The sequence below is a fragment of the Apodemus sylvaticus genome, chromosome 2 (assembly GCF_947179515.1).
Source record: "Apodemus sylvaticus chromosome 2, mApoSyl1.1, whole genome shotgun sequence".
In the NCBI taxonomy this organism is placed as follows: domain Eukaryota; kingdom Metazoa; phylum Chordata; class Mammalia; order Rodentia; family Muridae; genus Apodemus; species Apodemus sylvaticus.
Genome location: NC_067473.1, coordinates 91269227 through 91281359, shown reverse-complemented (window position 1 = coordinate 91281359; position 12133 = coordinate 91269227). Strand labels below are relative to the sequence as shown.

Below are 12133 nucleotides of genomic sequence, written 5' to 3'. Positions count from 1 at the left end.
CTATTCCTTCACAGGCATTAGAGCCTACCTCCTTGGGATTCCAGCATATACTGAAGATCAACTGAGATATTCAGTCTTGTGGACTGAGCAACTACTGAATTGTTGGACATTAGCTGGATTGCAGCCAGTAAATCATTCTAATAACCACACCCCACAATCTTACCACTTCATCTGAAAGTGACACACACACATATATATACATATATGTATATATACACACACATACAGAAAGTGTATATACTCTCTTTATATACACATATATACAGAGAGAGAGAGAGAGAGAGAGAGAGAGAGAGAGAGAGAGAGAGGTATGTGTGTGTGTTGCAGTTTCAGTGGGATAGTTTTACAAAGACAAACAGCAAAAAGATCAAGCTAGACACAGGTGAAGACACAACAAGTCAGAGAGTGAGAAGGAGCCAGATTAGAACATATTGCCAAATTTAGTATGAGGCCAAGAGAGCAATTCAGTCAGAAACTGAGAGAAGCCAATTGAATCAAGTAGCTTGAAAGACTAGATTGCATAATGGTTAGAAACTGCCAGGCCTAGGCCTATGGGTAATCAGGACAAATAAGAAGTACTCCAGGAACAGCGCAAGATATGTATTCACAGAGCTTGGATACCGCTCTTATCTCATCACTTCATCTGAGGAAATAAAAGCGATGTGTGTGTGTGTGTGTATGTGTGTGTATGTATATGTATATATGTATATGTGTGCATGTGTATGTGTGTATGTGTGTATGTGTGTGTATTTGTGTGTATGTGTGTATGTGTATGTATGTGTGTGAATATGTGTGTATGTGTTTATGTGTATGTATGTGTGTATGTGTTGTGTATGTGTGTATGTGTATATGTGTGTATGTGTGTGTATGTCTGTATGTGTGTGTATGTGTGTATGTATGTGTGTGTGTATGTGTGTGTATGTCTGTATGTGTGTGTATGTGTGTATGTGTGTATGTGTGTGTGTGTGTGTGTGTGTGTATGTGTGTGTGTATTCTCTATAAGTTCTGGTATTCTCCAGAATCCCGACTAGTACAGCAGTCTTCTGTTCGTATCCAGTAGCACACACGGTCAGACCACTGCCCACTGCCTTGCTGGTATAGTCGTGTCTCTGTCTCTAGCTTCAGTCTCCTTCATTCTCTTATAAAAATCTTTTTGATTACAAGAAGTATAGCTAGACTATCTAAAATAATTTCCCCATACCAAGATTCTGATAGACACAGCAACAGCTACACTTTCTTCTGTGCCATATCAGATGTTTATAAGATTGGAAAATCAGCGTGTGGACAGGAATGTTGGCTATTTATCCTCATGCACCATCAATATCTAATGGCTTTAGAAACTTTTGCCACAGGTCTTGACAGTTAGGGTGTCGGCTTTTCATCTTAAGACATACTACCTGGCCTCTACTCTTTTAGAAGCCTGTGTTTGTGATGCCACTGAATAAATAGCTCAATCTACAGCTGCTCTCTCAAAGATGCTCAGACTAGAAAGATCACTGCTTCTCAGTACTCTCAGTGATGCTGGTCATGGTGAGCCAAGTTTGTAAACTCAGCAGTACTGACTTTAAGGCAAGCTTAGGCTAAATAGCAAAATCCTGCTTCTATCCCAGTGACAACGAAGACAGAAAAGGGAAACTCCGTGACGAATGTCAGTGTTCACACTATACAGTTCCCCTGATTTATTTAGTTATGAAAGTATTTTCTGGGATCTTCTTGGAAGCTCTGGTCTTTGGCATGAAATCCAGTTGGGGATGTTTCCTTCTGCAGCCTCCCTGCCCCTTTTCTCTGTCATTTGATATTTCTACCTTATTCACTGTTGTTGGAAGCTTCTGTTAAGAAACATACTCTAGCAAAGTCTTAGGACTTCTAGCACATTAGACCCAAGTGACAGGGTTCCCCTGTGCTACTAAACTGCCTTCCAATACTTAGCCGATGCTGCTCCCCAGTCTATTCCCTAAGGATTCCTTTAGGACAAACACTCTGAATTCCTGTCATTAGATATCTTAAGGTGTTACAGGATTTTGATGAAGGTGGTTTTTTTTTCTTTCAAAATAAGAACAACACTGCTCCAGATGTGCTGTGATTAGCATTGACCCTAACTCTACATCTATAAACTTTATAGTAGATGGGGTGCATCTTGACAGAAACTACTGTTTTGTGTGCTGTCTTACCTGATGTTTCTGTATGGCATCTAGACAATTAGTTCCTGTTAACTGTGGAGAGCAGGTCACCTCTGGAGGCTGAGCTGTTTCAGCCAAATATGAAGGTCCAGACAAATCCAATAATGTCTTCTTTGAGTTATGGGGTTTTCATGACCCATGCCAGGTTCTTGAGTTTTGTATGGTAAATTGTGTGGTAAACCTCTTCTGCACCCTTTCCAGACTGTACTGCCCTCTGGCTGTCAGAGAGGCAGGTGTCAAGGTAGTGTTCTTAATTGTACATTCTCATCATATCAGTACTTGGACCCATAATTTTTTTTGAGAAGTAGTATTTAAAAATAACCTACCATGTCTATCCTTTATGACAGTGTATATGTCATGTGTGTATATGACAGACACTTCTCTCCGATTGTAGACAGATTGGTGAGCCAGTCTCCTCCTAGCCAGTGTCCTGTCCTTCATCAACACAGATGACTTTCAATAGTTCAATAGTTACCCTTCAAAGGGAATCGCATCCCTCTATGCACCAACAAAGGACAGTCTCATGCTGTGTGACCAGTGAGGGTCCACGGCAGCAGCTCATCTCGGGACTACTTCCAGTACAAACATTTTTCATCTCTCCAAAATAAATCCTTAGACAATGCATGAGCGACTCTTACAAAAATCACTTGTTAGAGGGCACATAATTGTACTTGTCTTTAAATATTTGATATTGTGCATGCTTTATTTTACTTTTAATTTAATTTCTTCGCTCTTGTCCATTAGATTTTGTTTTGCTTTTGGAGATGTTATTTTTCACTGAAATTTGTCATTTCTGTAAAAATTACTAAGATACATTAATTATATATAACAAAGGATTTCACTATGGTACTTAATACAGGTATATAATGTATTTTAATCCCTATTTTCTTTTCTTTTGTCTCCTTCCCACTTCATCTGATCCATTTCCTTTTCCTAGTTGGTCCATTTCTACTTCTGTGTCTTTGCGTGTGTGAGACCCAGTGAACCTCATTAAAGTTGCTTTCAGGAGCAAAGGTGAGATGTTATTTCCTGGGAGCACGGCACCCAGTGACTGTGCTAGTGAAGAAACTGTCTCCTCCGCTGCTACCATTAGCTGCAGAGCTTCAGGGAGGGTTAGGATCTCAGAGCCCCTCCCTCATTTCTGATAGGATGCCAACAGTCTAAGCGTTGTATAAGTCTTGCACAGGCGGTCACAGCTGCTGCTGTGAGGTTAACAAGCAGAGTGGCTGTGTAACATCCCCGCCCCCCATATTCATTGTGTTCTCTGTCATATAACATTCCCTCAGCCTTGTAGGAATTGGTATTGTGGTCTAGTTGATTTGGGACTGAACATTCAACAACCATTAATTTTCAACACCTAGGTCAGTCATTATTACCTCCGTCTAAAACAAAACAAAAAGCCCTGGCCAAGCTGATAGCCACACTACTGCATAGATATAAACATAAGCTCTTAACTTGTGTTATTAAGATAACTTATAAGTACATCCTGTCCACTTAGCAGCTTCCTCACTAGGGCTGAGGACCACTCCAGCATGGGTGTTAGCATACTGCATGTGAATTTGCTTCTGTAGAGAAACCTCAACTCAACTCCAACAAGAAAGTGGTTCGTTATTTTCAAAACATACTTGTCCCTGCTCCACCAGTGGGCACATCTGGCTTGTCTGGCTGTCAGGAGAGCTCCCGGAGACCACCGCTGAGTATGGCCGCTGGTCACGATTCCACTGCAGCAGCAGACACGGCATCTTGCACCTAAAGGGCCCAGTAAGAGACAGGATCTGCCAGCTCAGTTTCTCTATGACTTCTGCCTCGAACATGTGGTGTCTTTGGTAGTAGAGTCTTACCTTCTGCTTCTGGAAAGCAGCAGTAGTGGGCTATGGCTTGTATGCAAACTTTTTATTTTCGTTTTTGAAACAGAGTCTCCTGTAACCCAGGCTATCCTCACATTCTCTGTGTACACAGAGATGCCCCAGGTCTTCTGACACTCCTGTTTTCTCCTCCCAGGTGACAGCATACCCAGATTTATGCAATGACTGAGGATTTATCTAAGGCTTCATGCATGCATGGCAGCATGCAAGCAGAGAGAGAGAGAGACAGAGAGAGAGAGAGAGAGAGAGAGAGAGAGACAGAGACAGAGACAGAGAATATGTCTGGACTAGAAATGGGCCCATCCTCACCCAAAGCCTTTAGTAACTAACTAGTTTAGATTTTAATACTCTTAAGATTTTCTTGTTTCTTTGTTTATCTGACATAATATTTCACTCCATAAGCAGTCTGGAACTCACTATTTACGTCTAATTCTAATTTTAAATTCTAATACACAAAATTCATAGAAGTTAAAAGTAAATGTCAAACTGGGAAAACCCCCAAGTTTTAGCCAGCCTTCCAAGTACTCTCAGTATTTGAGAGATAGAGACATCAGGACCATGAGTTCTAACCAGCCTGGGATGTATGAGGCCCATATGAGACCCTGTCTCAAAAGGAGCAAAGAATTTCACACATCGTGAGTTTAATAAAAAGTGAAGTTCTGGATTCTATAGGAAAAAGAGTAAGTCCTGACAGAAAAACATACAAGTATAAATACAGGTAATTCATGAAGTCACCATAAAATGTCCATGAACATGCAAAGAAAATTCAACCTGAAGATGCAAATACAAACTGTAGGAAAAGTTCGGTAAGGTGGTCCGGATCCAAAGCTTAGTTGTCTTCCTCAAACATTGTTTTAATGATGGGAGATGGACGCAAAGGGCAAAAATACACAAGACGAAGAGAATGGATGCAAAGACAGTAAGGAAAGGTTGCCCTTATTGTCTAGGTTTTTCAGAATGGAACAGATGAGCACGTGGAACTGAATTAGCAGGCATGCAGACTTTCTCTTTCACCCACAGGAACAGCCTGTGCTCACTGACTGACCTACCACCCTTCAGATGTCGGGGCTGCTGGAGGCGCTGAGACCTGGAGTGGATACCGGCCAGCGGCAAGCGTGAGTGCTTCTGTGTTTGTGAGTTTCCTTTCTTAGCTCCTTACCTGCTATTATTGTAAGGGTGTTTAAAATCTGCTTAACAGCCAGAAGCTTTGCATATATTATGTCCATGACATCACTGCAAAAGCAAAATCCTTGGTACTATGCAAATGAATATCTCCAAGTGCTGTATATCCTTTTGCAGCCAATGAGAACCTTGAACTCCTGGTCCTCCTGCTTCTTGGAGAGATGTACAGTGTCAGTTCCATTGCCTGCTGTACGGATTGAATTCACGGCTTCATTCAATGCAGGTATATTGAAAGCATTAAAACAAAGCAAAGCAAAACAAAACAAAACAGCTATGCTTATTGTTCTCATCATCATCAGGATCAAATACGTGACAAGAAGCAGCTTAAGAGGGGAAAGGTTTCTTTTGTTTCAGTTTGCAGCAATGCAGTTCATCATGGTGGGGCAGGCAGGGCCGAAGGTCACTCTGCAGCCAGGAAGCAGATAGAGGGATGTCTGTCTCATCTACTTCTCCTTTTTACTCAGTCCAGGACCAGAGCGCATGGAGGTCATACTGCCCATGCTCAGGGTACACCTCCTTCTTCAATTAAACCTCGCTGGGAAGGTCCTAAAGAATATACAGAGGATTCTCTCTGAGATCCCAGTTAGGTTCACAATCAAGATTAACTCACACCAACTGAATGTAAATCTAAGATAGTAGTATTCAAGGGATCAGAGCCAAGTAAGCTAGATAGTTCCTGCCTAGTCTCCCCTGGCAGTTTCCTGTAGGTACCAAGGTGTAAAACTCCATGGCAGGATCTCTATGGCTGTGGATTATTTCCCAGCCACGTCTACTGCTCATTCCTACCATTTTTAGCTTGTGTTCAAGTCTCCAGTCACCTGAGCTGGGATTAACTCTCAGGTTCATTAGCACTTCAGTTCTGAGTTGAACCTGGCTGGCTCCACATCTAAAACATTCTCTGTGCCCCCAACCTTTTTGCCAAACGTCTCCTCACTGTTTGTGCTTTAGCTGAGCCCCCTAAATCTTCCAGACTGGGTCCAGCGTCTTTGTCATACATTTCTTCCTCAGGGATTTCTCGCAGCTAGTAAACTCATACTTGTTGGTATGGAGTTTAAGGTCCTTCTCTGAGCCCAGAGTGGCGGCTATGATATCATTCACTGTTTTGTTCATTTGTATCTGTAATACAGAGGTTTAACTCAGGGGTGATCAACCTTCTGTCTGCCCAAAGGGATGCAGAAATCACCTGGTGAGAGAGAGACATACGGCAGAGAAAGAATAAGGAAGACAGCATTTTGCAGGAAGGAGTAGCAAGAAGCAGAGCCCATAGCTGGCAAGAGTGCCACACTTTCCAGGGAAATCGTGTCAGAAATTCCAGCAGCAGATGGAAGGACGCCAACAGACACGAGGCTGAGAAGAGGCAGGACATCGCTGCAACTCATGCCTGCATCCTGTGCACGTTCAAGCTGAGAGCTCACTGCTTTCGGTCAAAGGCTTCGTGGTTTTTAAATTGATTGTTCAAAATGATCCGGGTAAGGCTTGAGTCAGTGTGATCAGATTGCAGACACTGGGTGAAGGATAAAGAAACACAATCCACAGACCAACCTCAGAGACACAGTGACGGCTTCTGTAGTGTGAAACCTGGAAGTCACCAGAAGGAAATTGTTCTGTGCCCTGTCCAATGTGCAGAGAGCCACCCTTACACTGACGGCGTAGTAAATAGCAACTGCTTTTTCACCTTGGTGTGTGCACAGTCTTCTTACCTGAGCCCTCTCACATTCTTCCAAAAGTCCAGTTTTAATCATCAGAGTAACTGTAAGTGTAAGAATTAGAAAAATTCTTACTGCCAATCATCATAATCATTCTCAAAAATTAAGCCAAATGGTCAGCTTTATTCTTTGCTGAATACAATTCATTTTAGAGTCAGTATCCATGTAAAAATGATTAGTAAAAATTATTCCAACAGAGCATAATTCAACTTCCTTTTCCACTGTCTCTACTGTAAACATAATACTAACTTTTCCATAAACAATCTTTTTCTCCATAAATAAACAAAATTTTTTTTTATACTGGAAGTTGGCAGATTTCTTTTTCTTTGTCTTTTTTTTTTTTTTTGACTAGATCAAACTTTGGCAGCAAGTAAAATCTTCTTTGAAAGAACTAAAATGAGATCATGAATATATTTGTTTCCATTTATGTCAAGTTCATTTGTTGGGAAGCATGTTACCATTTGCAGATTGAGATTCAACGGAAATGCTCACTGTTAGTTGCCTTGGAAGTTCCCTGTGCTGACTCTTCCCGGTGTGTCACCATAATTGCTTCAATCACACTTGCATGTCAGCCATGTTAGAACATCTCCCTCCCATAGCCCAGAGAAGGCATGTGCAGACAAATGAAAAATCAAAATAAGCTCAAACATACTGAGTTTTCAAAACTTAATAAAGGAATTAGAGTTCAACAAGAGAAGTATTTATTGACAAAATTTTATTGATAAAATAACATTAAAGATTTATGAACAAATTAAAAATCTCTGGAAAAGAAAATCACATCGGCCAAGATGTAAAAAAACAAAACAGAACAAAACAAAAACACAAAAAAACATATCTAGGTCTGGGGTAAGGAAGGGTTTTCCATTCTGGATTGCCTATGTAAAGCGACATCAGTAATAATGAGGGTTTTATTTCTGAGAAAGGAACTATGGCATAAGTTTGGAAGTCACAAGAAAGGCTACTGTGATGTCATGTCATGTGGAGTGGATGACCCCTCTTCTACCTAGCCTTCGTCACTCTGATACCTGTCCCAACATCTTCATTCGCCTTCTTGCGGGCTCTGCTTCTCTTTCTCAGCTGGCCCTGACCTGTGCAATGTCTTGCTTCATGAGCATGGGCTGCTGTTTCAATGACAGCTTTCCCTCCTGGCCTGGGTCTGCTCTCTGCTGGCTCCTTTGGCCCAATGCCTTTGACCTTGGGTGGTTGCTGCTTTGAGTCTGCCTGGCTTTCTTCCCAAAGCAAGCGGTGATTATGAACTATAACAGAAGACATTGTTTTAAATTTTCAACTTGCTTTAGGTACTGAAGCTGCAGTGTCACCGTCTTAGGAATTGTTCCAGTCATTGAATGTTGTGTTTGGTTAGCTAATCTCACACAACAAGGAGATTGTTGATTATTTCCTATGCTTTATTTTTAAAAACCAAAAACAGATTCACATGAATGGATTTTTAACCCCTTACCTTCCATTGATCTTGGATCTTGAGGAAAGATTACAATGGAAAGTTTTCTATTAGAGATTTGTATTCTTTTGGGTAGCAATTCTATCAGCTCGTTTGTACATAACTATTGTATTGGCCCAAGATTATATTGATAGAAAAGTTAAGCTATTCTTGGGGGATATGTTACTAGTTCTAATCTTTGGAGAAGCTCATGGATTTTGAGAGGAATCCTTTGATATATAATGGTTGGGTATCAGTGACTTCACCAGATTTCAATTTCTACTTGAACTTCTGCAGAAGACTGAAATGATAAGGTTTGTCCTGGGGTAGATTAGGACACATTTATCAATACCGAACTCAAATTAAATCAGCTGTTCAGAGTCCATATTAAGTCATCAGAAATAATGTTCAATCAGGCTCAGCCATGAAGATAGAAGAAAAAAATTGGGTGGCTTTTCTCCCTGTTCTACAGCTTTATTATGTGGTGTAATGTGATATGTGTGTTCATGTGCCTTTGCCTGTGTGTGTACAGGTGTTTGTGTGGGTGGTACATACAAGCGCAACAACCTTGAGGTGAAGAACAGTATCCAGGGGACCCTGTGCCTACGTGTGTACATGTACATGGACACTGTTCTTCTCCTTAAGGGTGTCCTGCCTGTGTGTACCACCCTTCCACCAAGGCAGGGTGTGGTTGTGTGTGTGTGTGTGTGTGTGTGTGTGTGTGTATGTTCATGTGCCTGTGTTTGTGAGTGTACTTGTGCAGGTGCTTTTGTGGTATGTGTGTATGTATGTGTGTGTGTATGTGTGTGTATGTATAAGTGAGATATCTGAGACTTGTAAGCAGGAGCAAGTTTTATTATCAGTATGTTGGACAGAGATGGAATAGACAAATAAAATCATAATGCTGAAAGTTAAGTTCCCGTGAGGCATAAGTGATAAAAGAAGAAACAGGTCACCACATTCTTGCTTTAATTAATAGGTAGGAATTTCTTCTGTTAGTCCATTTGTAGTAGTTCAGGCAATTATGGACAGCTGTATTTTATTTTTCCAGGTTAATGAATATGCCCTTACTTTATTTTGCGAGACCTATGTTGGTGGTTCTGTGGGTAGCCAAGGTGACACCATGAACTCCCACAGTGTGCCTGGCTTGCTGGAACTAAGGACAAGGCCTCCTCTGTGAGCCCTAGGGATAGGCTTTCCTGAAGGAGGCTGGCAGGTCCATGTGTAGCTGTGTGTTAACGGTGGATGGGGTGTCTGAGTGAATGGGGGTCCTAGATTTGCTCCTTTACTTCTGACATTCTGGAAAGCATTAGCGTTTCCATGTTGAAACCAGATATCCGGAGGGAATGACCTTAAACCTGATCTTTGTGCCATTCCACTGTGCAAGGTGAAGGCTGGGTAAGAGTATGTCCTTGTGACAAATGCTGGTAATATATTTGATAGTAAGGATGAAGAACCCATGGTGATGAAAAGCTGACAGCTAGCAAGGTACTTTCTCATACAGTTTCAGCTCTCACAACAACCCTGTGAGGTAGGAACAGAGGATAATGTTTCTTTTTTTCCTTTGCAAAGACAGACACCAAAGACCACAAAGTATACGTGACTTGCCCTCAGTCATAGTAAATAGCGGGACCCAAATATGATAACATGTCTTCTGACTTCACAGTCTGATTTTTGCTTGTAAGCTGCTGCAGAATGTTTTCAACTTGTTTGCAGAGAGAGAAAAGTGCTCTGTGACGAGACATGTGATTTGTTTGCAAGTCAGGTGGCTGAGAACCAATGCTTCAGCAACCAGAGCCCACTGAGTCACTACTTGGAGGGGCTCCGAGAGACCAGGATGTCTGCATGCTGGCTTTCAATTTTGTATATCAGAAGATCCTCTAGGAGTCATACTGGCTCCCTGGGGTCAAGAAGCAGAAATGCAGTTCTCATGGCTATCAACTCACTGAGAAAGACTCACTGGAGATTGATTTATCTGACCTCCTCACTGGAATGTAAACTTCTCAGGGCAAGAACATGACTTACTCATTGTATTCCCAGAATTCAGCGCAGTGCTAGATCTTTTACGTAGGCTGAGTTCACAAGGATTTTGTAATGTTTCATAAACTCCTTCGGAATTGGAATTTCATTGGTAAGAGATTGTTCTCATGGAATAGACCTTAGAAAACTCAGTTGTCTTGGTGGAAGGGCGGTACACACAGGCACTGCAACCTTAAGGTGAAGAACAGTGTTCAAGTGGACCTTGTTTACAACGAAAGATCTACTTTTTATGGATTCGAGGCTCTCCATTAGCCAAGAATCCATGTAAAGTGTATATATTTTGGTCTCTGAGTAAAGGCGATGTCTTTTAGCGTGGAAGAAAATTAGACCTGTGGTAAATATGAAGTTGTCATTATTTTAGTAATATTGAGAGAAATCTATGGCAAAATATGATTAATCACAGTCACAACTGAGTCAGTGAGGGCTAGAAGAGGGATCTATTTTTCTCTGGTTAAGTTTGCCAAGGCACATTCTCCTTGGGCCTTCACATCTCCCTGTGTCCCATCCATTAGAAGTCTGAGAACCCAGGTGAATCTTGCGGGGTGTGTGGGAGGGAGCTGGGGCTAACACTACTGTGATTCACACTTGCACCTCAGGATGAGTGTGCTTGACCAGGACACATGGGCAAACAGTCCGCAAACAGTCCATGATGAACAAGGATCATGGTTCCCAGGCTAATGGGCTGACCCAGGCAAGATTCAGGACCTGTAGCAGAAAGCAGCAGTCATCTGCTACTCTTCAATGGGGCTAAGTGTAACCAGTGTTACAATCTGGTGAAGACAGCTTCTTGAATGGAAGAAGTTCTTTAAATTCAGGAGATAGTGTCTCAGCTCACCAGTGCCTGGTACTCAGGATCAAATGAGTCCTGACATCAACGGGTGGGTAAGGGCTCAGCAGGTCCAGGACTGGCAGAGACTATGGGTCATCGAGTGGCCTTCCTAGTTGTGCAGAGTGGTGCAGGTCATGGCTGGATGCCTGGTTTTTCCAGTTATTGCCTCCAAGCTTCAAACATGGCCTTAGCGGCCAAGCATTGCTTCTTTCAGACATTGCAGTTTCATTTTGCAGGGCTGGAGCCTGTGAGGGGGAGAAAAGCAGAGCATCACATCACAGTTAAGGCCGGACATGAAGTAGCTTTGAATGTCTTTGTCACAGTCTGTAAGACACTGTCTCTGCTAAGAATGTTCTCTGAGAACAAAGAGGACAGTGACGCCAGATATTTGAAACTTCTCCATCATGGCGTCGTGACTTTCTTGGATCCCGGACGGGCACCAGGAAACAAAGTATGTCAGCTTCTGGTTCTAGAGAAACTGTTTCAGGGAGGACATTGGAGTTTGGACAAGTTAGAATCAGCATAGCTTTGGGGTAACAGAAAGTTTGGGGTATCATCTCCAGAAAAAAAAAAGGCACTCCTTTTTCATGGAGAGTGAATAGTGTGTGTCACCAGTCCTGATGCCCCGTTACACATGAAATCCTGCTGCCTGATTCCTCAGATTTTGAATCTCATAAGTGAACTGCAGAGACTGATTTTAGACTATACATAAGTTTTACATAAGCTTTAGAGAATATGCTGATTAGTTTTTTTAACTTTATACAAGCAATCACCTGGAAAGAAAATGCCTCCATTAGCTTGGTCTTTGGTCATGTCTCTGGGACATTTTCTTGACTAATGCTTGACATGTAAAGGACGTCAATTGTGCTGATGCCACCTCTGGGCAGGTGCTC

The 12133-nt window shown here is 42.0% G+C and overlaps 1 protein-coding gene across 1 annotated transcript in view; it reads right to left on the bottom strand.

The window, feature by feature from the left end:
- Positions 1-11326: 11326 nt before the first annotated feature.
- Positions 11327-12133, bottom strand: part of Grid2 (glutamate ionotropic receptor delta type subunit 2) — a 1574882-nt gene continuing 1574075 nt past the window's right edge. Inside the window, exon 16 of the mRNA XM_052173841.1 lies at positions 11327-11485. Coding sequence (XP_052029801.1) covers positions 11327-11485 — 159 coding nt within the window. The remainder of the gene's footprint in view (positions 11486-12133) is intronic.